Source organism: Marmota monax, unplaced genomic scaffold (assembly GCF_021218885.2).
Source record: "Marmota monax isolate L192 unplaced genomic scaffold, Marmota_monax_Labrador192_F-V1.1 WCK01_AAM20220418_F8-fsc00009, whole genome shotgun sequence".
In the NCBI taxonomy this organism is placed as follows: Eukaryota; Metazoa; Chordata; class Mammalia; order Rodentia; family Sciuridae; genus Marmota; species Marmota monax.
The window spans coordinates 20511286-20536077 of record NW_026694710.1 but is presented as its reverse complement, the minus strand read 5'-3'; the positions used below and the strand labels follow the sequence as shown (position 1 = coordinate 20536077).

At 44.2% G+C, this 24792-nt stretch overlaps 1 protein-coding gene across 2 annotated transcripts in view; it reads right to left on the bottom strand.

Moving 5' to 3' along the window:
- Positions 1–18960: 18960 nt before the first annotated feature.
- Rab28 (RAB28, member RAS oncogene family) overlaps positions 18961–24792 on the bottom strand; it is an 82343-nt gene continuing 76511 nt past the window's right edge. Inside the window, exons 7-8 of one of the 2 annotated variants that reach the window (XM_046423729.2) lie at positions 21091–21184; positions 18961–19903 (exon numbers count right to left, since the gene is read on the bottom strand). In XM_046423729.2, coding sequence (XP_046279685.1) covers positions 21095–21184 — 90 coding nt within the window. In that variant the 3' untranslated portion in view covers positions 18961–19903; positions 21091–21094. The remainder of the gene's footprint in view (positions 19904–21090; positions 21185–24792) is intronic. The other variant, XM_046423727.2, reaches the window with a different exon arrangement.

The following is a 24792-nucleotide window of genomic DNA, read 5'->3' as shown; positions in this document are numbered from 1 at the left end:
GAGATGAATGTAGTTTCCCTTGTTAAATGAACGTACTTTCCCCTTCCTTCCTTCCTCCCTCCCTTCCTTGCCCCTTCTTGTTATATGGGATGTGATATGAAGCCTGGAGGGACAGCAGCCGTCTGGTGATCCTGAGGCATTATGAGGCTGAAGCCTTCATGCTCTGGGCATTAAGCAGAGTCTGTCTGGGGTCGTGAGTTTCACTGAGCCTCCAACTCTGAGCCTCCCATCCCTGAACTTCTTATCACATTAGACACATAAGATGCACTATGTTTAAGTCACTGTTGTAGGAACTTAGACATTGGTGTGCTGAAGCTCACACACCAGCTTCTGGGGAGAAAGTGGTGAATTTTCAGGAAACCAGCGAGCTGAGTACTAAACAGAGCCACTGGTAAAGATGAAGTTGTATAGTCTAACAATTAAGTAAGCTATCCTTAAAAGAAAGGCATTTATACTCAAAGCTCATCTCTTCCTGAATGTGGACCAGTACACTTGGCTCTGTGCTCTGGGGTTTATGTGTCCTACTGTGTGGAGTTGGCGGGGGGATCATGCTTTGCCCAGCTCTGCCACAGCAGACTGCAGTGGACTGAGTCCCCTCTTCCCATCCTCACCCTTGGGGCCTCACATCACTAGCCTGAAGCCACCCAGGAGGGAGAACTTACACCACGGAAATCAGCAAAAAACTACCAAACAAGTTATATTGACCCCAAACTAGATTCTCCCAGCTTCCCTTTTAAATAGACATTTAGGTACCAGGCACTGTGCAAGGCAGGCTCTTTTTTATTCTCTCTCAGGTGATCGATCCTTACTACTCAAAAGTCTCATTTCATAGGTGAGGAAACCAACACACAGAGGAACCATGGGGTATGCCAATGGCCTGTGGCCAGTCCTACCTGGTCCTCACCAAGATAGGACTGAACACACCTGTGTTCAGTCTCCAGTAACCTGTGTGTTTTGAACAACATAGGGTGAATCATTGTTTGTTAAGTCATTTAAACAAAAGGCAACTCTCCCAGAGAGTTGGGGGCCTGGAACACTCTGCTCATGTGCAGGGCGGAGTCCTCACCATATGTGCGGAGGACCTTGGCACCAGGCTGCTTTCCCTGAACATCAAAGCGAGCCCTGAAACACTTATGGTCAGAAGATTGAATTTCATAAAAGTATTAAATTTATGTGTTTTCGAACAGCATCGCTGGGGGAGGCACCGTGGTTACCACTCTCTCATCTTGAAACAGACAGAGAGTAATTTCCTCCTTTGCTGGTTGTCAGCCTGGCTCCCACTCATTCCCTCCAGAGCTGGCAGAATTTCAATGACTCTAAAATTAATCTGCAGGGCAGAGTCTGTCCAGCGCCTTGAAATTCTGGGAGCTTTGCTGTGGTCTCATTGTCGTTGCCTGGGATGGGAGGTCAGGAGGTCAAAGGTGAAACCCCAATTCTATGTCCAATTGGGGAACGGTGGACAACCTTGCAGACACACTCTACCCTGAGTTTTGGATGCAGAACCCCATAAATTATTCTCAAATGGAGTGACCAGCAACTCACGGAGAATGGCAAGGCTTGAACAAGGAGTTTTAAAAATTAGTCTGCTGAACACGTACTGAGTTCCTAAGGAAGACAGACACGTGAACAGATAAACAAAGTGACACAGATAGTGAAAAGGATGTGTACAGGCTACTGGGGTCCACAGAACCTGGGGTGACTGTGCCCACACAGGAGGGAAGGGAGAACTTAGACAGTTTTCTGCAGTAGGCGATGCCTGAGGTTAGTCTTTAAAAAGCCAGAACTGGATGAGTGATAAGGTAGCTGAGAGAGTTTCAGACAGGGGAATAACGCACCTGTGAAGCAATAAAGTGGCTAAATGGCAAGAAGATTAGTTTATAAAGCAGAGCATAAGACACTGAATGGCAGAAACATAGTTCAAGGCATGAATAAGGGCCAGGAGCTGCAGGGTACCTGGATACCACACTAGGGCACCCAGACTTTATCCCACATGCAGCTGAAAGTCATCCAAAGTTTTATCCAGGAGATGACATAGACATGCTTGTGTTTCAGAACCATCTCAGAGGCCTCGAGATCCATTAGGAGCTTATGACCTCTGCTCTCCCCTTGCAGGAGAGGAGGCCCAGGGGAGAGCAGAGGTAAAATAGGAGAGGACCAACCCACCAACTCTTAAGCACTGTTGACAGAATCACAGGACATAGGGATTGAGATTAGAGCCAGTCTAGGATAATCCCTGAGTTTCTGGATCAGGTAACTAGCTGCATGGCGGTAGTCATAATTAAGCACTAGTGGTCAAAGAGCAGGCCTAAGGGGCAGATGGGTTGTAGAATTAGTTCAGTACAATTTTGGGGGAGTCCCTGAAATGGAGGTATGCAAAAACAAATGGACAGATGAGTCTTCATGGAGGACCGTGCTTGATCCACCTTTCACTCAACTCTAGCAAAAATCCTAGCACACAAAAGGTTCTAGACAATTATTTGTAAAACAGAAGCCGACATCAAGCTCAGGAGAAGGGATCGTGTTTGCCAAGTGTGATGGTTAATTGTACATGTTAACTTGACTGGGCTAGAGGATGCCCAGAATGCTGGTGACATGTTACTTGCAGGTGTGACTGGGAGGGTGTTCCAAGAGAGACTGTAATTTGAGTCAGGGGACTGAGTAAAGAGGGTCCACTCTCACCAAGGTGGGGAGACACCATACGATTCATTGAGAGCCAGACAGAACACAAAGGCAGTGAAAGGCACATTCTCTGTTCCTGAGCTGGGGCTCCATTTTCTCAAAAATCAGAATCTTTGGATTCTAGGACTCATCACAGCAACCATCAGTTTCTCAGGCCTTCAGCCCTGGTGTGACCTACATCCCCAACTTGCCGATTCATCAGCTTGGAGACAGAAAAATCTGGGGACTTCTCAGCCTCCATCCTCATGCAAGCCCACTCCCAGGACAAGCCTCCTCTGACTTATGTATATGTGTCCCACTGGTTCTTAACTCTGGAGAACCCTTGCTAATACACCCAGAGTGGTTGAAACTGAGAATGAATAAAATTCCAGAGAAAGAAATTTTCTAAGGAGAGCCAAGATCAGGGTCCTTGGGAGAACCACCACGTAAGAAATGGGTGAGACGGGCAGGTACAAGGAGTTCGAGACCCAGGGTGCAGAGTGGTTGGAGGGTCACAGAGGCCAAGGACACGGGAGCCGCATGAGATGTTGTGAGGTCATGGAGAGCTAAGACACACGCTGAGGAAGGCCTGCAGGAGCCCTCTGCGGACACTTGCAGTGTTGGAGGACTGTCCCGAATATAACATGGAGGTGAGGAGAGGGAGGCAGGGAGGTGAGGAGGGCTAGGGGCACTCAAGGTCAAGGAGATGATGTTTGAGAACAGGAAAGACTGAAGTAAGCCTGGAAGTTTTAAAAAGTTGAAGCTGTAGGGGGAAATGGGATTATCTACCGTGTAAGGTCCTGTAGCAGGTCCCCAGGGAGGAGACTGACAACACCGTGGAGAGAATAGCCTTTTACCTGTGTGAGGCGCACTCTGTCAAGGCCGTGAGGAAGCACAGGCTCAGCGTGGAGAGTCGTGTGGAAATTCGGGGGGGGGGGGGCGGGGGCGAGGGGTGGAATTGGAATCTCCAATGGCATCATTGACCGCAGTCAAAAACCTGGGGAAACCTTCCAACCAAACACAGGGGTATAGGGGTGTGGTAGTATACTATGACTTATGACCCAAGGGAACATTCCATACTCATGAAGAATAACAGTGATGAAATTATAGGGACATACGAAAAAGGCATTTAAAATAATCTTAAATTAAAAGGATGAAAATATTAGAAAGATGTTACGATGAATTTTAGAAGAAACTTCAGAAAATTTCTAGAACAAAATTTTTACATGAAAAAGTAAGGACAGTGATCATGAAAAAGGATAGAGATTTTGTGGGTGCTTCTAGTATATTGTTTTTTGTTTTCCACCATGTATTGGATTTTCTTTTGAAATTCACAAAAATAAAGTTAAAATAGGACTGACATGATGGAGCTGAATTTTTCCATCATCAAAATTCATTCTTCTGGGTTCACGTAGCCGAGGAGCACGGTTCCTGGAGCATTTCGGCGGTGGGAAATCTTTCCTCCTCCTATATCAAGTTGCCCTTGGTGGGGCTTCCCGCCACCTGGTAACTGGCTCCTCACCTTTTCCCTGACAGCCCTGGCCCTAGAGCACACCAAGCGGCCCCTGCATGAATACCGACTTTGAGCTGGTGTCCAGAGCTGCGGCCAACTCACAAGGAAGACCCTGTCCTCGCCGTAGTGCAGGTGGCCGAGGTGCCAGCCAGCGCTGGAGTCAGCTCAGTTTCCTTTGACACTTTGCCTGAGTTCTCGCCTATTTCTGAAAAGGTGATCCAGGCGGGGATTTCAGGGCAGGTCCTGAGGATTTGAACGAGAACAGAGTTGAAATCTCCAAGCCTCCTTATTATTAGGCCACGACAATTAGAAAAATAGCTTCAGGGTCTGCATTGGCAAAATGGGGTGATAAAAGCCACTGTGCTGATGTCTGAGAATTAAATGAAGAAGCATGACTTTGTCCGTATATGTAATATCTTGTTAGGTCTTTATCTAGCTATCTACATTGGCATTAGAACTTATCAACATGGGGTTTGTATTGGATGTCGTCATTTAGAAATTGAATGACACCTTGAACAATTCACTTCACTGTCTTCTCTCTTCATTTTCTTATGTGTACAATGGGGATAACGTGACTGCCTCTGTGATGGTTCTAAGTGCCTTAAATGTGTGTAGAAAGAGGCCATGTTCAACAAAAGGCTTTTATTATTGTGCAAGTGCCAAGCACGTGGACGGAGCAAGAAAACATAATTCTGTGCCTCTTTGCACAAGCAATACAGCCATGGCCAGGAACATACCTTGCCCTGCTTCTGCTCAACAAGTCTGCAGAGGTAGTAGGCCTTCCGAGGTTGTCTCAAGGTGCCTTTTGTTTTAGACTCAGCACACTGACTGTGTTGCCTGCCCCAGTGTTACCTATCTAATCTGAGAGCAGTGAAGATGAATGGGTCCTGTGTTGTCAGCCGGGAAAAGCTTTGACAAACCAAAGGATATAGGGTCAGGTAGGGAAATCTCCCAGAAAATATCAAAGATCAGAGACTGATGCAAACAAGAGCATCGTGATGTTTGTTATCGATGCCACTCATCACCATTTAAGTATCCTTCTACTTACTGTGGTCCATGTTAGGAGTCCCAGCTCTCTAAGCCTGAAGACAACGCTTACCTTCTCAGGCTCCCTCGGAATCAGGAGGTGAGTATCTGGTCTCAATTCCACTAATCACAAACAGTTTTTTTTTTGTTGTTCAGAACGGTACAACGAGAGGGAGAAGGTGCCCTGCAGGATCAGTGGGAGAGTGAGAATGGCAGCCTGGGCAGAGGTGTCAGCAATAGTGCCCTACACTCGTCATGTATGGAGCCAGTTCTGAGATCTGGGTCCCACCACCACGGGATGACATTTACAAACCATCCAAGGTGAAACCGGAGTGTTCTCCTGCTTGTATCATCCCCCAAAGTGGATTTCTGACTTTCCCAAAGACTGAAGGCCATCCAATGAATGTGTTGCCTGACCACATCGCCGAGGGTGAACTCTTCTGTTTGCAACTGAGAATTCCAACTAATGCACATGGGCTGTGTTCCTCCATCAGAGCACATGCCGGGTTGATTTTGCTGTCTTGTGGGATAATATTTTGAAACAGTACCTGGATGTTTGCTCTGGTATTCACTTTTGCACCTGTGCCTTTCTTCCTTAGCATACCGCTAAACCCAGCCCCTGTCCCTCCCATTACTTTAGAAAAGCTATGTGGAATAAAAGGGGTGTGTGGGGGGGTACATCTCCTTAGGATTTCGGTTTTAAGATTCTAGATTATTAGAGGAGTGAATAGGATTTGGAGCACAGGTAATAGATTGAAGAGAAAATAAATCAAGCAAGTAAAAGTATACATCCACATGACAAAGATTCTCCAACTTAGAAAATTGTATGAAGTCAGAAGGAAAGCACTGTGCACACAGAAGTGGGGTGTCTTGGACAAAAGGGTTTGCTCTTTGAGATGAGCCCCAAGGAGAAGTAAATTCCAGGGCTACATTGTTGGCTCTGAGAGAAGGGGAGACCTATATGCTTCACGGAGGTCTGAGTCAGACCAGGGTGTGAACACAGTCCCAAGTAGGTCACGGTTGTAGGGATGCCTCGGCAGTCAGACCTGAGACAACCCATGATTTCCTCAAGCCCTCTTCTGCCTCGCTGACATCACAAGATGTGGATGTGGATGCACCCCAGGGAGGACAGGACTGCGCATCTGGGGTGCTCCATGCATGGCAGTGAGGCATCTCCATGGCGACCTGACAAGACTAACAAATGAGGACAAGACAAGATGCTGAGGACTGTCGTTGGGAGCTGGTAAGGACAGATGGCAGTGAAGACCAAACGAACTAGCCTCTTTAAGAAGCTTCTAGGACTTGTTCAAAACCTGGGGAAGAATGGGATGGACCACTCAGGCTAAGTGGGCCTTACAGGGGAAAAAAGTAAGTAAGTTCACTGTAGAAGAGCAAAGGTTCCTTTCTTTCCCGGGGTTCACGCACTGAACGTCACGTGGTAATTTGAGTGAGAAGGTGGCAGTGGAGTAGCTGGCACACAAGGGAGCAGCTGGCAAGAGGCAACTTGAGTTCCATTCCTGACCTCATGTCCTGGCTTTACAAACTGGTCGATGGAGGCCAAAGGAGAGGCAGCAATTGTTCATAATCACAGAGCAGCTCAAATTCAGGTCTTCTAACTTCCAGGCCCACGCTGCTTCCCCAAATAGCTGGTTGTATCTTTTCCAAAAGGAACGGAATGGGAGCAGAGTGCCCGGCCTGCGACGGGCCATTTCCTCGAAGTGCAAGTCCTTGGTGCTTGTGTCTGGAGGGAGCAGTCTTTCCCTTGCATCTGACCCCTTCATTACATCGGGGGTGGGGACACAGCCACACCATCCCAACTGGTTGCCCAGAGGGACGGGCATCTCTAAAGTCCACCTATGTCAGGTTGGGTCAAGCAGTGATGGCCCAGCCCTATGCCACCCCAGTATCTTGCAACTATGTTTATTCTCGAGGCAGGACGGCCTGTGAGAATCTCCACCCATGAGCCTCAATCCAGGTGACACAGGGACATTTTCTAATCTACACTATTGTGTTGCTCAGGACTACTTTATTTGCAATGACTGAATGTCTTGAACTAGCTTGGGTAAGCCCACGAGTTTCTTAGGAGGATGCTAGTCCCAGGGCTCACAGACATGGGATTGGACTCCAGGATATATTGGAAGCAGATATTTAAATGCCATCAAGAATTCTAACTCTGTGTTTAATTTCTGAGCTACTGTTTTATTCTTAAATTCAGTAATCATAAGAAAGGATTCACCCTTAGGCTGGCCAGTTGGGCTGACAGCCTGGGTCCCACCGGCATGTCCCTGTCTTGGCCTTCACTTAACGGAAGAGGTGGGGTCAGAGGGTCCTCCGTAGGCACCCAGCACTGGTTCTAGTGTTCATTAAGTGGAGGACTCCATGCTAGTTTCTGAGGGAGAAGACAAGTCAGGGAGAAGAGCCAGATTTTTCCCTCGGGGAGCCTCCCACTTTGGAAGGGAAAATGACATAATGTGGTCCAGGAAATGCCATCATCGTGTTGGGTACAGGAATGGAATTCTCCCTCACACAGGGCCTGGGTTCTGAAGGTAGAAAGCAAGGCCAAAAGGGGCCTAAGTCAAGTGCGTATGAATACCTGAATCGCACCCAGCAGGCCAGGTGCTCAGGGCCAGGGAGAAGAGCAGATCCCAGAGTGACTCATACAACCAGGGTCACTTCTCACCCCACTGAACAGACTGGCAGGCAACAGCCCCTCCCCAGCCAGAGCAGTCTCCTCCCATTCTCTCCTACCAAGAGCCTGGAGTTAGATCTATGGGACGTGCCTCAGTAAGTCCCCCAAGCCAGGCAGCACCGAGCTTGGGAACCAGGATGCCAGCCCAGGGGGCCTCAGTTTAGCCCCATCTTTCTTCTCACTCCAGGCGGAGCCTGGAGTCACTTCACCCCCGTTCTCTAAACCTTTTAAAAGTGGAGGAGGTTCTGCGGCTTCTCCTTGGGATTCTCGACCCCAACCCAGCAACAGCACAAAGTCCAGTTCAGATGGAGCCCTGTGAGTCCGGGGAGGCTGGGTTGTGCTGGGCTGGACTGGAGGTCCTCTGGACAGGCAAGGGGGGTGGCAGGCAGCAATCCCCAGGCAGCTGAGGGGTGCCATCCATTTTCCTAGGTTGTATATGCTACAAAGAGCTTATCAAGGGGTGTTTACACATGAGGAGACCTTGCTGTTTTTAACAGATTAACATAATGTATTGGCTCAGTGACCTGGCAGCCCATTTACATGAGTTGTTAGTTTATACTTGACTTTTCCTGGACAGTAGGCAGATAAAGAGGCCACCAGGTTGGTGGGGAGGAAGCAGGCCTGGCCCAGAGTGTCCATTAAGCAGTTAGGCATGGGGTCTGCAGGCTCTGTGCACCCTAGAATTCGGCCCAAACTCACCTCCCTCTTTTCCAAATGGAGACAGGAAGCCTCCCATCTGGCCCTGCCTGTGTCCCTCACTGAACATCTCCAAGCACTGGCTCATGTCCAAACACCATGGAGGAATTTTACGGTCAGGTAAAAATACCAAGTATTTACGTCACAACCGGGTCAGACAGGACAACGGGATCCCAGGGCCTGGTTACGTTTTCTGGTCTAGAAAAGTCTGGCCTCAGGGCAGTTAACTGGCAGGCACTGTGCCCTCGCCTGCCGACTGTGTATGCTCCGGGTCTCCAGGAGATGGGCATTGCTCTCTCTTGTGTGGATGAGAAAACTGAGGCTCGGAGACATTCGCCCAAGTGGAACAATTCCTGGCGGTAGAACTGGAGGTCACCTGTTTGTGCTGCTCAAACAGATGACCAAGGACTGGGGATTCACAAAGAATAGATGTTTCTTTGCCAGTGGCTCTTACAGGCTGGGGAGTCCAAGAGCAGAGTGCCAGAGTCCTGCAAGGACCTTTGTGCAACACCACCCTCCCCCAGAAGAGGTCAGACAGGTGAGTGTGCAGACCAGAGAGGACAGGATTTTTCCTTCAGGAACCTCCTGCTGAGATGATGACATCAATCCCTTCAGAATCTGATCACCTTGGAGAGGTTCCAGCTCTGCACACTGGCACAACAGCCATTACGTCTCGATGTGCATTTGGAGGAATCTTCCAAACACAGGGATGTCCTTCTGCCTGTGGCCTAACCAGATCTCTTAACTTCTAGGGGACAGAGGAACTTGTCACTTGCAGAACCCTTGGGACGGATGTCCGACAGTGAAACCTGTTGGCAGTAAGTCCCTTTCAGTGAGCAAGAGACTCCTCTAGGGAGCTAGTTCAAAGTGCAACCCCCCAGGGACTCACAGACTGTGGGTCTGAAGTTCAGCCCAGGTAGCAGCATTTCCCATATATCCTTCATAGGTGCTCCAAATCTGAGTTTGGTCAACCAGATGGCATCTTTCAGCAGCACAGGGTCCCCTCCTCTCCAGGAGTGGAGGGTCCCAGGTGAGATCGGTTATCTGCTCCTGTCCTAGTCCTCCCATTTTCTAATCTTTTAATATTATGATGAACATATATGATGCCTGGAGTTATTGCAGCCATCTTGGGGCCATGAGGGAACCAACCTAACAGCCATAGGCTGACAATACCAGAGAAAAAGGCAAAAACTCTGGAAACTTGATGGTGTCTTGGGGCAACTTACTTAAGCAACCCAAGAGTCACTTTACCCTGAGAATGCTTCTTGTGAAGATGATTCGTATTCTTAGATGATTTAAGACATGTTAAGTTTTTTTGAATATTCTGTTACTTGCAGTCAAAAGGGTCTCAGCAGGTACACCTGCTAATGAGATTCACCTGCTTACTGCCTGAGCTAGTTCCAACAGAGCTTTAAATACATCAGCATCTGGGGCCCGCCTAGACTCCGTCTGGCTGCCCAAATGACTTTAATTGTTATGAAATACCTAGTTACCCCGAGAGCTGCTTGAGTGATAATCATGGCATTTCATATCCACCCCCTTCATGCCAGGAGTTGGGTAATGCAGAATGCTATCATATGCCACCTCATCCCATCCTTAAAATCACCCACTGAGATGAGGAGCATCTGTGTTTTGCACATGAGGAAACTGAGACCCAGAAAAGTTAAGGAGTTTGACCAGGCTGCTTAGCCGTGAGTGGCAGAGCCCGAACGAACCCCAATTCGTCAGACTCTCAAGATGGTTCTCTCCAGGAGACCATGCTGTTCCATTTTCTGTGACTTATGAAGCTCTGGGTGTTCACACATACACCAAGGTGCTTAACGATGCGGATAAAAGGCATTCATCATTGTAATCCCTGATGGAGATAACAGAAATATTAGCAAAGGCCCAAGTGAAAACAGATCAAGTGAGGCCTCATCTTTTACAAGGCCAAGGAATGATTTACTTTATCACAGCAAAGAATTTTATTTGACAAATGCATACTTTGTCATCTCTGGTCTGCTGAAACTGTAAGTTTACATTTTTCCCAGCCATAAAATTAAAATAATTTTGGCTCCAAAAACTTAAAAAGAAATCCCATTGTAGTTCAAGTATTTCCCTGGAAATTTCAATGTGAAATATGGAGCTGGAACAAGTAAAAGTACTTTCAGGCAGGACAGACTCTGGAGTCGGGAGGGGCAGGGTTCAAATCCTGTTTGGGCTTCTTGCTTACTGTGTGACCCTGGACAGGTCAGTTCACTCCTCCAAGTCTGAGCTTTCCTATCTGAAAGATGAACTCACTGCAGTCTCACTGCAGGCCTGGGCAGAGGTTTAAATGGGTAGCCCGTGCCAGCTGCATGGCTGCATAGGTGCATAACAAAGTTCTCCTGGTGCAAAACCGTGCGGGAAGTGTGTAACATGGCCCCTGCTACAATAGGTAGCTATGCGATAGATCTCAGTTCTCATTTTCCACCTCCAGGGCGGGCCTCCAGACCCTGCACCAAACCCAGGGGGTTGTGGTTGTGGAAGGAGTGACAAGAAGCATCCCCATGGCTCGGCTCTCTGGCATCTTTCACAGCATGGTCCCTACCCCTGACCCAACCCAGGGCAGCGGGCCAATCTGTCAGTGGGCCATCTGCCAACTGAGAAGACAAATTTGAGAAAGTCAGAGGATTAGTAAGAACAAGGAGTGGGGCTGGAGAGAGGGGAAATGGTGAAGTCAGCTCAAGAGCCGAGGTCTCTGGGAAGCTGGAAAGAGGCAAGCCTCCATGTCCAAGTCAGAGTGGATTTCAAGCACGTTTCAACGAATGAGGGAATGTCCACGGAATGTGGGCGGCTAGTGGGAGAGGCAAGAGACAGGGCCCTGGCAGGGAGGACCTAGCCATGGTCAAAGGGAAACCCAGCAGCTCCCTAGAACCATGGGTTACCGAAACTGTACCCCCAGAGACACTGAGATAAGCAACCCTGGAAACCAAAAGTCCCCATCCTTGTTTGGAATTGTTGTGCTTTCGTGCTATCCCCCACTGCCCACACCACATCCTTAGCACCTCCTCTCAGCCCAGGAAACTCTCAGCGCTGTCCCTATTTTACACATTTGCAAATGGAGGTTCACCACTGGTAATGTGTTCTCCATCAAATAAGGGAAATAAATGGACAGACAGGGAGATGAGTGTGTGCAGCGATTGCCAGAGAGAATCCAGGGCCCTGGGTCTGGGCTGGAGCCCCAGAATTGTTTATTAAGCTTTCTAGGCAATTACAATAATCACCCAGTTTTGTGAAACACCAATATCATCCAAAACACCCTCACTGTGGGTAAAAGAAACACAGCCGGACAGAGATGGAGGAAACTGCCTGAGATCACTCAGCTGGTCAGTGGAGAGCAAAGACGGTTGGTCCCTCCACCTAATCTTCAGGGCACTTCCTGGGTCACCTCACTGGCTGTTTGACAGTCCATGAACCTCCAGTATGGATCGACTTCATTCAATCAATAAGGCTTTATTGGTTGCATGTTTGGTGCTAGGCACCAGGTTCTGGCCTTATGGGGTTCATGGTCTGATGGGAAACTGGTCAGGTAGCTTATGGAAGCAACGTGACATGAGGGTACTTTGAGGGAAAGCAGCTTGATGCACAAGCAAAGGGGCACACGAGGGGTTAGCAACTTTTTCCTGGGAGGCTTTAGAGGAAGGAAGCAAAAATAAGTAGAGAGTAGAGTGTCCTTACCTGTGAGCCTTTGTTTTAATAAGCCACTTATGTGCTGGGACTTGATACAATTAAGTTAGAATCGACAATGTTAAATGGAAGGTGTGTAAGGATATTTATTATGTGGATAAGAAAAAAATATGATGCCACTGAATATGTTAGGGCAAGTATGTAGGACCAATATAGAGGTACCAGGAGAACTTCCTGTAGACATGGACCTCTGACTGAGCCCAGGCTGCGACTCTCTGCTTGTGACCAATGGTGGAAGTCAGCCCTTGTCTGCACCGTGCAGAACATGAGAGGGGTCAGCACATACACTGCAATTACAGAGGGGTTTACCATTTCCAGAGTGAAATGAGAAGGGGTGGAATTCATTTTCTGATGGGAACTACAAGGTCACTGCGAAGGGCACACTTTCATTTGTAATTAGCACAGTAAGCCCCATGGTATCTCTGAAGGATGGTTTGGCAAAATTTAAGAAAAATACAATGTACTCAAAATGCCCTTTAAGCCAGCCTGTCAGATATCATACCAACACCCACTGAACTAGTTTTCTATTGCTATGAAGTCAATTACCCCCAGACTTGGGACCTAAAATAACTATAACAATTCACTATCACTCCTAGTTTCTGTGCGTGAGGAACATGGGGGCAACTCGGCTGGGTACTTCTAGCTCGGGGTCATTGCTGAGGTTGCAGTCAAGTAAAAAGCCAGGTTACAATGATCCAAAGCCCTGACTGGTGGTTTCCAAGTTGATTGAACCAAAGGGCCACAAGTCGGTACTGAATGTCAGCAGGGTGTCTTGTCCACAGGCTCACGTTGCTGCTGGAATGTTCTTGCAGCACGGTGTCCAGCTTCATCCAGGAAGAGAAATGCAAGGGACCCAGGAGGGAGCTTCAGTGCCTTGGGTGGCATTGGAGATCACTCACACCACCACCATCCCTGCTGAGGTATTCCAGGGTCACAGTTAGCTCTGATTTAATCAGGGGGTAACACCAAGGTGCGATTATCAGGAGTGAGAACCTTAGGGGAGGGGCCCTTTGGGAGGCTGACTACCACATACATCAAAGGAGAAAACATTTAGAAAGAGCTCTGGATACCTGCACTGCACTGGGAATTAGGATGGATGGTGAATGAGGGTCCAGACCTCTGGTTTTTCAGATCAGAAAACTGAGTCTAAAAGGTCCGACTGATCATGCAGGCAGTTTCATTTTTTGTTTATGGTGATACTGGCAAGTGCTCTACCACTGAGCTACATCCCCAGACCTTTCTATTTTATTTTGGGACAGGGTCTTGCTAAGTTGCCCAGGTTGTCCTTGAACTTGAGATCTTCCCGCCTCAGGCTCCCAAGCTGACGGGATTATAGTTGTGGACCACGGTGCCTGGCTAGGCAATTAGGTTTTGAGACAGGAGAAGTGAGTTTTCTAACTGTCCTCTTCAGGGTCTTACTTCCAAGGGAAATCCCAGCAAAGGTGCAGAGTAGGGGCCCACCTGCTAGAAATCAGTGGTCTGCAAGAGTTGAAGAAGAGCAGATGTTTTAGAAGGAAGAGTGGGAAAGCTGTGAGAGGATTCTGCATGACAGACAGAGGAATTCACTTTTCTTTGATGGAAAAGGCCACAGAGGGCCGCTGGGGGGTGTGGCACCAGAGAGTGACTTAAAACCCATAGGTAAGTCCATTCTCTCAGCTGTGTGTGCAACAGTTTGTGAGGCCGCTGAGGTAAGCTGTTGGAGCGATCCACCAGGTGTTGGGAGACCAGGGCAGCAGCCAAGGAAAACAAAAAGGGGTCTGAGATATGGCATCCAGGAGTCCCCACCATGTGCAATATGTGGGTTCCATGTTCATTAAGGACTGAGGGCAAAGGTGAGGGTGGCTAAATGTGCATGGGCAGTGCCCAAGACATGTGTCTCCCTCAGTCCAACCCACAGCCCGGAGTCCGCTTCCCTCCACAGTGTGGGAGGCCCAGGAACAGCCAGTACAACTCAGGATCAGGACTTGGAAGCAAGTAGTCTGCCCTTCCTCGTTTCCAGCTCTCCAGAATGGAAACCTGGTGTCATGAAGGGCCAGACATGGTTCTGAGCTCAGCCCAGAGGGCCCTGCCCTACTGACAGGCTCACTTCCTGCAGGGAGGGTGCTCTGGGGGAGGGCTCCCTCCAGGCTCTCCTGCAAGCCCTCTTTCCCCACCCAATATGTTCTGACCACCCCTGCATGCCACGTTCTCCACAGATGGAACCTCTCCTGATACCTTAGGTGCCATGGCCTTCCGGGCTCTTCTGCTTACTCCTCCAGGTTGGGGGCCTCCTGAGGCAGACACCAGGTCTGCACATGCTGTGTCCCCAGGGTGTGGCCTGAACACCATGATTTTGCTCTCTGAAAAATCTTGACAAATAATATTCTCTCTCCTAATTTCATTAGCTTTATATCCAGAAACAAAGGTTTACAGTCACAAGGCAGAATCCGGCCCATCCTTGGGGCTGCTATTCACAAAACCATTGCTGTAGATGTAGCATGTTCTCTAGAACAGAGAAATGCCTTGTTCTAACAAAAATGGTAAGACAATGTTTGAAAACAGGCAAGAAAGTGACTTGAGAAAGAAACCCATTTTCTAACAGGCATGAAGATTCTGAATGGGGTAAGAGTGGCCCTGGCCACACAGAGGAAGCTGGCCAACAGAACTTGAAAAGCTGGATTAGACAGGGCATATGCCCTCTAACTGGTCATCAGTTACCACTACTCCTTACTGTCTTACACGCTTACCTGCTTTTTATTCCTGTGATTACATGGATAACCTCTGAAGGCATGAGTCCACAACACTGCAATATGATACAATGCTTCAAAAGGAATCCTTTCCATCTTTGGGAAGCAAATGTTTGCAAGGTTCTTTGTTAAGCTGGATAGAAATCTTCATAGCTTCTCCCTACCCATCTTATTTCTGGGTACCACAGGTCCTATAGCACAGATACAGCCTTGCCCTAAAGCACACTGTCTGACCTATTTGAATTCTACCTTCAGAGTCTCTCTGAGCCCTTCTCTTTTCCACATTAATTTAGCGTGAAGTCTTCCTTCAACTGTTTCATAAGACATTGAGTCCCCTCACTGTAATCAGAATGCACCTTATTTCTTTAAAGAGGAACATCCATAAGGCAAAAAATACTGTAGGCCTGGCCTAATCCTTTGCAATTCAGGATGCAATCCAAAACCCAGCTGCACCAGCATCCTTGGGAACTCATTACAAATGCAGAACCTCAAGCCCACTGCAGACCTACCCAATCAAGATTCCCAGGTGACTCACACACACAACCTACTCAGAGGAGAACCGTCTTCACCTTATGTAGCATAAGTCTACATGAGCTTTTGAAGGTTATTATGATATCCTATTGGCCTTGTTTCCTCCTATCAGACATACCTGCTTTTTTCTACCCTTACTGCTAAGCTGCATCTTATATATTGTTGTTTTTTTTTAAATATTTTTTAGTTTTAGGTGGATACAATATTTTATTTTTACGTGGTGCTGAAGATGGAACCCAGTGCCTCCCACGTGCTAGATGAGCACTCTACCACTTGAGCCACAACCTCAGCCCCATTATTGTTTTATTGAAGCATTTAACAGTCTTATTACATTTTGGTGAGTTCTGCATGTGGCTACAACTAAGCTCTGAAGGGGCAAAACACATCACGTTAATCTGTCTTTGATGTCAAGCAAAGACCCCAGTATGTCATAGTTGCTTGTGCAAGAAGTAATCAAAAACTAGAGACACTGAAATGACAGAGAAAATCAACATATCCAGGTATGGCATGATCCAGGGCTCAAGCACAGTGGCAGGGATTTGGACTCTTGACCCCCATCCTTTGGCATCAGCCCTGTCCCTGGGGAGGCTCTCTCTCTGCAGCCTCACACTGGCTGCCAACATTGCTCAGAGCTACATGTTTTTTTATTCTAGTCCAGTGGGTATAGTGTTCTGGAAACTTCTGTGAGAAAAGCTTTTTCCTTTTCTGTTTCAGAAACCTCAGCAAATTTCTCCTCTGGTTTCATTAGCTCTGATGGACTGATCAGCTCAACTCTGGGCCAACCACTGAGGTGAGGGGAGAATATCACCTAATATGCTGAAACCAGTAAGGATCCACTCTCAGAGCAACGAGTGGCCAAAAATGGAGAAGGAGGGCTCCACCAACAATTCGGGAAACTGATGTTGGGAGGAGTCGTGACATGGGCACCAGGAGGCAGCGGATGTCTGCCCTGATGTTTAACAGCTCTGCCTCTCAGGTTCCTTTCAGTCTCACAAGTGCACAGGACACCCAGCATCTCAGCCACCACCAGTGTGGGTTATGGCCCCAAACTTCTCTGTTTTCAAAAGGTACACAATTATTATGCTCCTCTGCTTGTTTCAGTAATCAACTTTAAGGGCCTGGCCTACCTCCTCCTGGAATAATGAAGCAGTCACAGGAGCTCTTGGGCCACTCCAAAAACCACTGCAGAGCGGTCTGCCACACATAAGAGGGTGAACTTGAAAGGCAGCATCCAAACTTGGGTGGAAGACTTTTATGTTTTCCAAAAGCTCAATAAGCAGCAGAAGTGACCACAATGTGTTTGAAACTTTATAGCATGTGTCTTCAGGAGACAAAGTGCCTCAAACTACAAAGTAATCATGGGGAGACTTGTAATTTTTTAAATTAAAAACTGTAGGCAGGAGAGGTAACAGTTGAAGTAAAACAAGCACGAATTCTACTTTTTGTTTCAAAAATAAAACCCGAAGTACGAGGAAAATTGTAATAATATGGAATTTAGAAATAGGCTTTCTCTGCCTGATGTTTCTGTATGTTCATTATGCCTGCTTGCCTTGGCCCAAAAGGCTCTCAGCGAATGGCCACACTTAGCTGAGAGACCCAAGGTGGGAACAGGGAAGGGGTTCAATTTCTGACTTTAGAGGGAAGATTATCACCAGCTCCTTTGGACACACACTGCAGGTCGAGGTGGTCAGCGTGAGAGCACAGGTGGACCAATACAGGACCATGGCCAATTCTCCAGAGAACCATAAACCAGACCTGTTCAATGCCCAGGAAGGATGTCAGTGGAGCAGGGCATCTGGAGAGCAGATAGAAACAGGTCCCAGTTTCTTCCATTATACCTCAGAAGCATTTGGGGCAGCTCCTGGCTTCACCACTGACTCAAGGAGGGCTCTTAACTGTCTCCTCACTTATCCTCAGCTTCAGTTCCCTCGGAGAGAGGGGCCAATGATTCCTTTCTCACTGATTGGTGTGAAAGTAAAACTATTCATGTGACAAGTGCTAGAAACGTCCAGAACTGGCCATTCTAGAAAAGTCCACAGAGGTCATTTTTCCCCTGCCCCCAACTCGGTCCCTTTCAGTGCTCAAACTTTATAAAATACACAACTGAAGAATTCTGTTCTCATCATAGACCAGCAGCATTGATCTTGTACAATCGTATGTATGTATAAAGTCATACCTTATAGTACTGCAGTAGCTGTCCTGGGTCAGGAGAGGGAAGCTTTTCAAAGTCCTCAAGTTTTCACACAGATATAAACAACACAGAATGACCAAAAGGAACTTGGTCCCATTCCTTACTAAATATAAAACCTTGGACAAGTTAGTTCAGTAGTGGGCTTCAATCAACCACGGCATTTAAAATAGCAGCAACAACAATAAACATGTCTCCTACAAGACTGTAAAGCCTATGAAGGTTAACATCTCACTTATTCAACTTTATATTCTCCTAAAGGCCCTGGTTTGCATACGTTAGGAAGATGTTGAAAGGAAGGATAAACCGAACTGTGTGAAGGGCTTAAAAGGGTGCTAAATTATTATAAAAGATACAGAAATCCAAATAAGGAAGTTAGATCTAGTACCTAATGAGTTACAGTCAAAATGTTTAAGTCATCTTTAATTTAAAATTTTAAACTTAATTTCTTTTCTAGAGATAGATGATCTACCCAGTCTAGCACTGAGCTTCCATAATCTCTGGCAAGTTACTTATTTTGTCTCCTTAGCCACACAAGGATGTGAAAGAAGTTTTATAAAATCCCTCACAGCTCCAAAATCAAATGTCCAAAACTTCTGCACACACTGTGGCAACTTTCCTATGAGAAAGGCACCCTGCTAGGCACTGCTAGGGACACGAGAGAGAAGAAACACAGAACTGCCCTTCAATTAGCTCATGACTTATGAAACAGTAAGAGAGGGAAACGAATAGCTCTGGTTTAATACAGCAAGGGTGGTGGGCGCCTTCTAAGAGGGAGTAACATGGAGCCGTCAGCTAGCTTTGTACAGAAGTGGCATCCATTCCTGTTTCACTGTAGCAAATACAGGGTACCCATCATGCCAGGCACCATATCTGAACACAAAACACATCTACAATCAAGACAAAGAAAACTGCCTTCATGGTGCCCAACGTCTTGTGGCAGGAGACAGACAATGGGGGCGCAACAAGAGGAAACACAAAGCAGACAGAAATGAGTTCACAGTGCTACTTGCACAAAGGTCTAAGAGTAGCCGAGAAAAGATAGAAAGGTAGGATGCGGCTGTCACAGAGCTTCTGAAACGCCAAGCTGTGGAATTCAGACTTTAATGAATTCAACAAAATAACCTGACAACTCCAAGTCACTGGCTATATACTAAACTTCAGAGGATCACTGACCATGTATTCAATTATAATTTTTCTATAGTAAAAAGAAAGATGGCTGAAAGAAATTTTTAAAAAATTTAATTTAAATAAATTTATTTGTGAGAGAAAAACATCTGAACATCAGGTACAGTCTGATCCACAATGATCTAACAGGATGTTATAACTCATTCTGGAGTACTCTAATACAGTTTGTAGGGAAAATTCCATGTGGAGCATCAGCTGAACACTTATTAAAATTCATAAAGCCATCTAAGCTGAGCATAATACAATACATAATGACCATGATACAGTAATAAAAATACAATATCAAATACTCACTACTTTGTGAGTTACAAACTATAGTATAAACAATTTAGGCCCCTTTTTAAAAAATGAAAAAATATTTCTATTACAGCCTTATTTCAAGCATTTTCAGTTAGGTACAGCTTTATATATTTTCACTTAAAACAGATAGCAAAAGAATGCCTTCTTAAGTAAGTGCAGGTAAAATATGTGACTTGTTTCAATATTTGCACTCTGAAGTATACTATGACATGTGAGTTCAGATAAGAGAATGAAACTGTGTTGTGGCAAAATTCTGGCTGATGATCAAGACTTGGACGGTTTTCACATTTGGTTAAAAAATTTCACGTTGGGGAAAAAAAAAAAAGAAGTGAGGATATAAGGAACCAACATCATTCCTTTCAATGAACCAGTCCAATTCCAGAGTGGGCTTTCCGTTTTGATTTCAAAGTGTGTGGTCCCGAAGTTGAACTCCTTCCAGTCAAGGCACTGCCTGTGGCTGAGAGGCAGCACTTAGTGATGAAGCGATGGGGAGGAGAGTGGGAACTGAACTACAGAGATGGTCACTGATAAACAAGCTCCTAGATGGCCCAGGGTGGCCGGCGCTCCAACCCAGGAGGAAAACACGCTCACTGCACTGCACACATGGAGCTCCGGGGTGGGTGAACAGTTCTTGACATGGAATCCTGGCTGTAGTTTACAATATCTGCCTTCACCACCCTCTGTCATAAGAGAAAAGAGTTATTATCGGTACATCAGAAAGAGCTCCTTACAAGTATATTTTTATTTTCTGAACTTTGGTGAACCCCTGATGATAAACATCATAAAAGAAGCAGGAGTTGATACTGAAAGAATCAGTCAGAACTAATGAACAGCTGTGTTTTTGGTTTTCTTGTTTGTCTGTTTCTTTTTTTAAAAAAAGGCAATGGCAACTCAGTTATTGAGTCTTTTCTGGTTTTATAACATTAATTTGCAGTTTTCACAGACTCATAAAAATGTGACAGGTCAACATGAAAAATTAAACCCTGATCATAATTTAAAAGAATCAAGATAAATCATTTACACATACTTTAATTCATGATTTTTTACCATCTATTAAATATTTCCATAACCAGGATACTCAGCCATACCTCCTCTTAGAATGTTTACAGCGGTCTGTGTGTCAGTAAGGAGAGGTATGCTGAAGAGGACTGAGGAAGAAGGCAGAAATGTTCTGGGAAACCAAGTTTTTAAAACTTTTCTAGTTTTAAACACTTGCCTCCTAAATCCCTAACTTACTGCCAAATAACTCACTATTGGATTGTGAATAAAAATAAGGTATAATGAGGAATTTAAAAAATGACTTCATGTTCATGTTTTTAAAATAATTCAATCTAAAAGATACTTTTAATTCTTCTCTTCTTTCCACTAACCCACATGTAAAGAAACATCTGAAACAATGAATTTATCAAAATGCCCTAATATTTATCTCTAAGTAATAATTTAAATTAAAACAAATCCTTTACTGATTTCAACTCTTTAAGTCTGCACATAGAAGCAGACAAAAAAGGCCAATTCAAGGCAAATTTGAAAATACTCTTTCAATTCCCAGCTATGTCAGAAAAAATGGTAAGGAATGAATAAGAAAAGAGCTGCCTCCACTCTCCACTTCACTGCACATGAAGACAAACATGTTTGAAAGTAACTGAAATGTTATTTTAATTTGTTCTCAATTTCTTATTTAATTTTTAAGTCTTTTGACAAAAAATCAATTTTTCAAAGTTCTAAAACAGGACTTATGCAATATTAATTTACAAAAATGTACAATAATCATCTGAATTTCCCTATTCAAAAGGAATAAAGAGCAAGATAGCATTCATCGGTCATCCCCTCCCACCTCCCCAAATTCCAATAATTTATCCATTAATACCTGACTATTGTACTGAACAGATTCTACTCTGAGAAGAGCTGGTATGTTGATTATCTTCTTCCGGATACTTCACTATTTCTGCCCTGACAATATGCTGTCAATTCCATACAATATAAACAAGATGAAGGAGAAAGAATAAAAAAGAGAGAGAGAGAGAGGGAGAGAGAGAGAGAGAGAGAGAATGAAAAGTATGTTCAATGACTGAAAACAGAAGGGAACACCAAAGTAGAAAAAGAAGATTAACATATAAATTTAAACATGTCACAAAAGAAACAGCAGAAGCATGCAAACAAAAAACAATAGGAACAGAGACCCAATAAACAATACTCTTTATAATTCTATTTAAATATTGAAATAGATATGTACATTGAACTTCCCAGACATGTAAGTTCTATTTTTACCCCACAATCATATATAACATATATAACGCCCAGTATATCAGAGGACTGTGAAGACTCGTTGGGCTTTTCTACACTAAAGTACAGTAAGAGAATTAATTCCATTTCCTTTGACGCACATTGCTGAGGATCTTATGTGCCAGTTACTCTCTGCTGGGAACACAGGGATAAATTACACAACTATTTGTCATACAACCCAATGCTTTGCTAGTGGACCTATGCTGTAAGAACACAAAGGGAGGAGTAATTAAGCATCTTTCAATGCAGGGCACGGAATGAAGAAATTAGAGGCGATTTTTACATTTAATAATATTTGTTACTTGTCCAAAATTTCCTTTTGAAATTACTCCTCCACCCCTCCTAACTCTGACCTTTGTGCTTCCAAACTGATGTTCAAAAATAACAATTGTGAGACATGTAAAAAAATATATAGAATATGTATTGTCTTCACAAATAGCAGCCCATATTAAGATGCTATAGCTATTGTTTTCAAACATCTAAGAGTTTTGCTAAGTAAAAATAATAAACTACACTATAATGTTTTTTAACTGCTTCAGCCCTTAGGATGAAACAACATGCATGACAGAGATAACAAGCTCCCCATTATTTTTAGACTTGAAGCTATCCTTGCTTTTCTGTATGACCACAATATTTTATTTCAGAAAATCTTTCCTTTGCACTAGAATCTATAAATATATTAACACAAACAGAAACGAATCTTGATATGGGCTGCTGTTTGTGAAGACACGTATGAATAAAGATCAGGTGAACAATTGAGAGTAAATTAATAGGATGCTAAGGCATATGTATGTATGCATTACCTTAGGTCAGTTCTGCTTAAGTTCTCTAGCAAACAGTATTAACTTCTGGACAAGATTCATGATTTACTAGGTACTCAACTATGGATAGAAGCACTCCTAACCACCAGATGAGGGCTAAGGAGGGGTCCTCAGTGAACTGTTGAGCACCACCACCTGGCCTCCCTAAACCTGACTGCTGAATGTCAAACTATGAATTACAGTGAAGAAAAGGGAATTTCTAATCAGTAAGCAACTCATCAATCCAACAAATGTTGATTTATGCCTATCCTATAAACAACCAGCTTACTGAACTATGCTGCAGACATTTTGATCAGAGTACTTGACTAACATAAATGACTTTGGTTTTCCTCATCCATCTTATAAAATTAAAGAAGAATTAACAAGGCAAGGCAGCATCTTTCTTAGGGGTCTTGACTCGATGACAAAAATCTTTGTATGATGTTTCTACACTGTAAGCCATAATGAAGGCTACGGATTCAAAACTTAGCTTTCTATGATTAGAAAAATTAATTTCTGTGTCATAAACTTCATGGGTAGGTGGTTTCACAGCAGCTGGCTTGTTTATAAGTCATTTATTGATTTTTTTCTCAGAGAAAATATGGTCTACAAAACACTGACCTTTATTTTTAGAGTCAGAAAGTACACTTTAATTATTCTCAGCTATTGGCCAATGGAGTAAAAATAATGAAGTGGCTTTAGGAGGAAAGGAGCCTTGTGGGTGATCAGGAGCTTACTTAACTCTGACCTTCAAAGAGCATTTGCAAGTGGATACTGGAAAGGGAAGTGGTAGAGATCCAGAGCCTACACAAGAAGCAGCCTAGGGCTGGGCTAAAAGGTGAAAAGATGATAGATGGATTCATAGGAAGGCATTAAAGATAAATTTAGTTAACTGTATAATTGTGCCTTAATCTAGATAGTATCTACCTCAGTAAAAGACATGGTTTGTCATACCCAGAATATGGAGCAATATTTATTACAATCGCTATTCTAGGTATTGTGAACATTTAGATAAATAGTGTGTGATCTCTGTTTTGGAGATGTGTAAGACTAGGAAAAAAAACAGATGTGTAAACTATCAAAGAGTAATCTGGTTGATATACAAAGTATAGCAAGATTACAGATTATCATATGCAGCATGGACACAGCATGTTAATAGCATAGTACTTTGCACAGAATATAAACTAAAATAAAAGTTACTATTGTTCTTCTGTGTAATGGGCCATTATATGCTACCAGTAACATTCATAACTTTGGGTAAGTTATTTCATCTCTTTAGTCTTCACAAACAACTAATTCATAAAACACAAAGTTTATCCATGTGGTGTCTAAAATCCCAGATAGTCTTGAAATTTTATTTAAAAATAAATTTAAAAGGTGAATAGGAAAAAGAAAAATAGGATATGATGGGGAAATCCATTAAGCAAAGTTCAACACAGGGGTATGTACAAAATGAGTAACTGTGTTCTTTAAGGAAGACAAGTGGTACTTAGAAAAGGGATTTCTGGTACAGTCCTCAAAAACACTGGAGAAAATGATAAAAAGATTAACATTTGGATAAGAAGGATCGAAGTTCTCCCAGGGCTACTTAAAGAAGGTTGATATTCAGGTAAGTGAAAAAGCAGGAAAGTCTTAGGACCAGGCCTTCAATGGGCATTAGTGTTACACAGCTACTCGCGAAGATGTTAATGAAGACTCAACTGAAATCTAGAGCATGCTTATCACATGCTAGGTCCTATGTAGACACTGTCATATACAGTATGAAAATGATCTGAGGAGACATCAATGTACCAGACATTACAGAAATTTTTAAGAAACTAATGCATACCTAATTAAACAAATTCTTAGTTTATTAACTGACAAGAAAAATGCCAAGGCTAACAATGTATTTACAACCCTTAACAAAAGCATATATGGCAAAACTTCTATGCAATTAAGATTTAAAAAAAAAAGATTGTGCATTCATCACAGGTTATCCAGTGAATTATTAAAAAGCTAAACACTGGACTTTCTGGAGAACAGCAATTAGAAATTTATTTTTCCCCTGAAGCTCTATTTTTCAAACAGAAACATAGGAACAATCTGAGAAACCAGAACACCTGTTAACAACAATCCCAATTTTCACACTATCTTAGAGGGAAATATTTGTGGGAGGAGAAATATTGATAAATAATGCAAATAAAATTATTAACTAAGTTAGGGATTGTGAGAAATGCATCTATAACGTATCTAATTGTTTAAATGTTTTCCTGCTCCATTTATCCTGAAGCTCCTTGAAGATAGGCACTTTACCTTATTCATCTCTGTTCACAGATTTTAGTATGCTCCCTGGCAATGAACAGACTCTCAAAATGTTTGCTGCATTAATAAATCGCATTCATTTTCCTTTCTTCCTTTCCCTGTTTTGTTACAAAACTTATAAAATGTGTTGATAACCTGACTTTATGATTCCCACACAGAAGCAACCTGGGTTAGAACTAAAATAT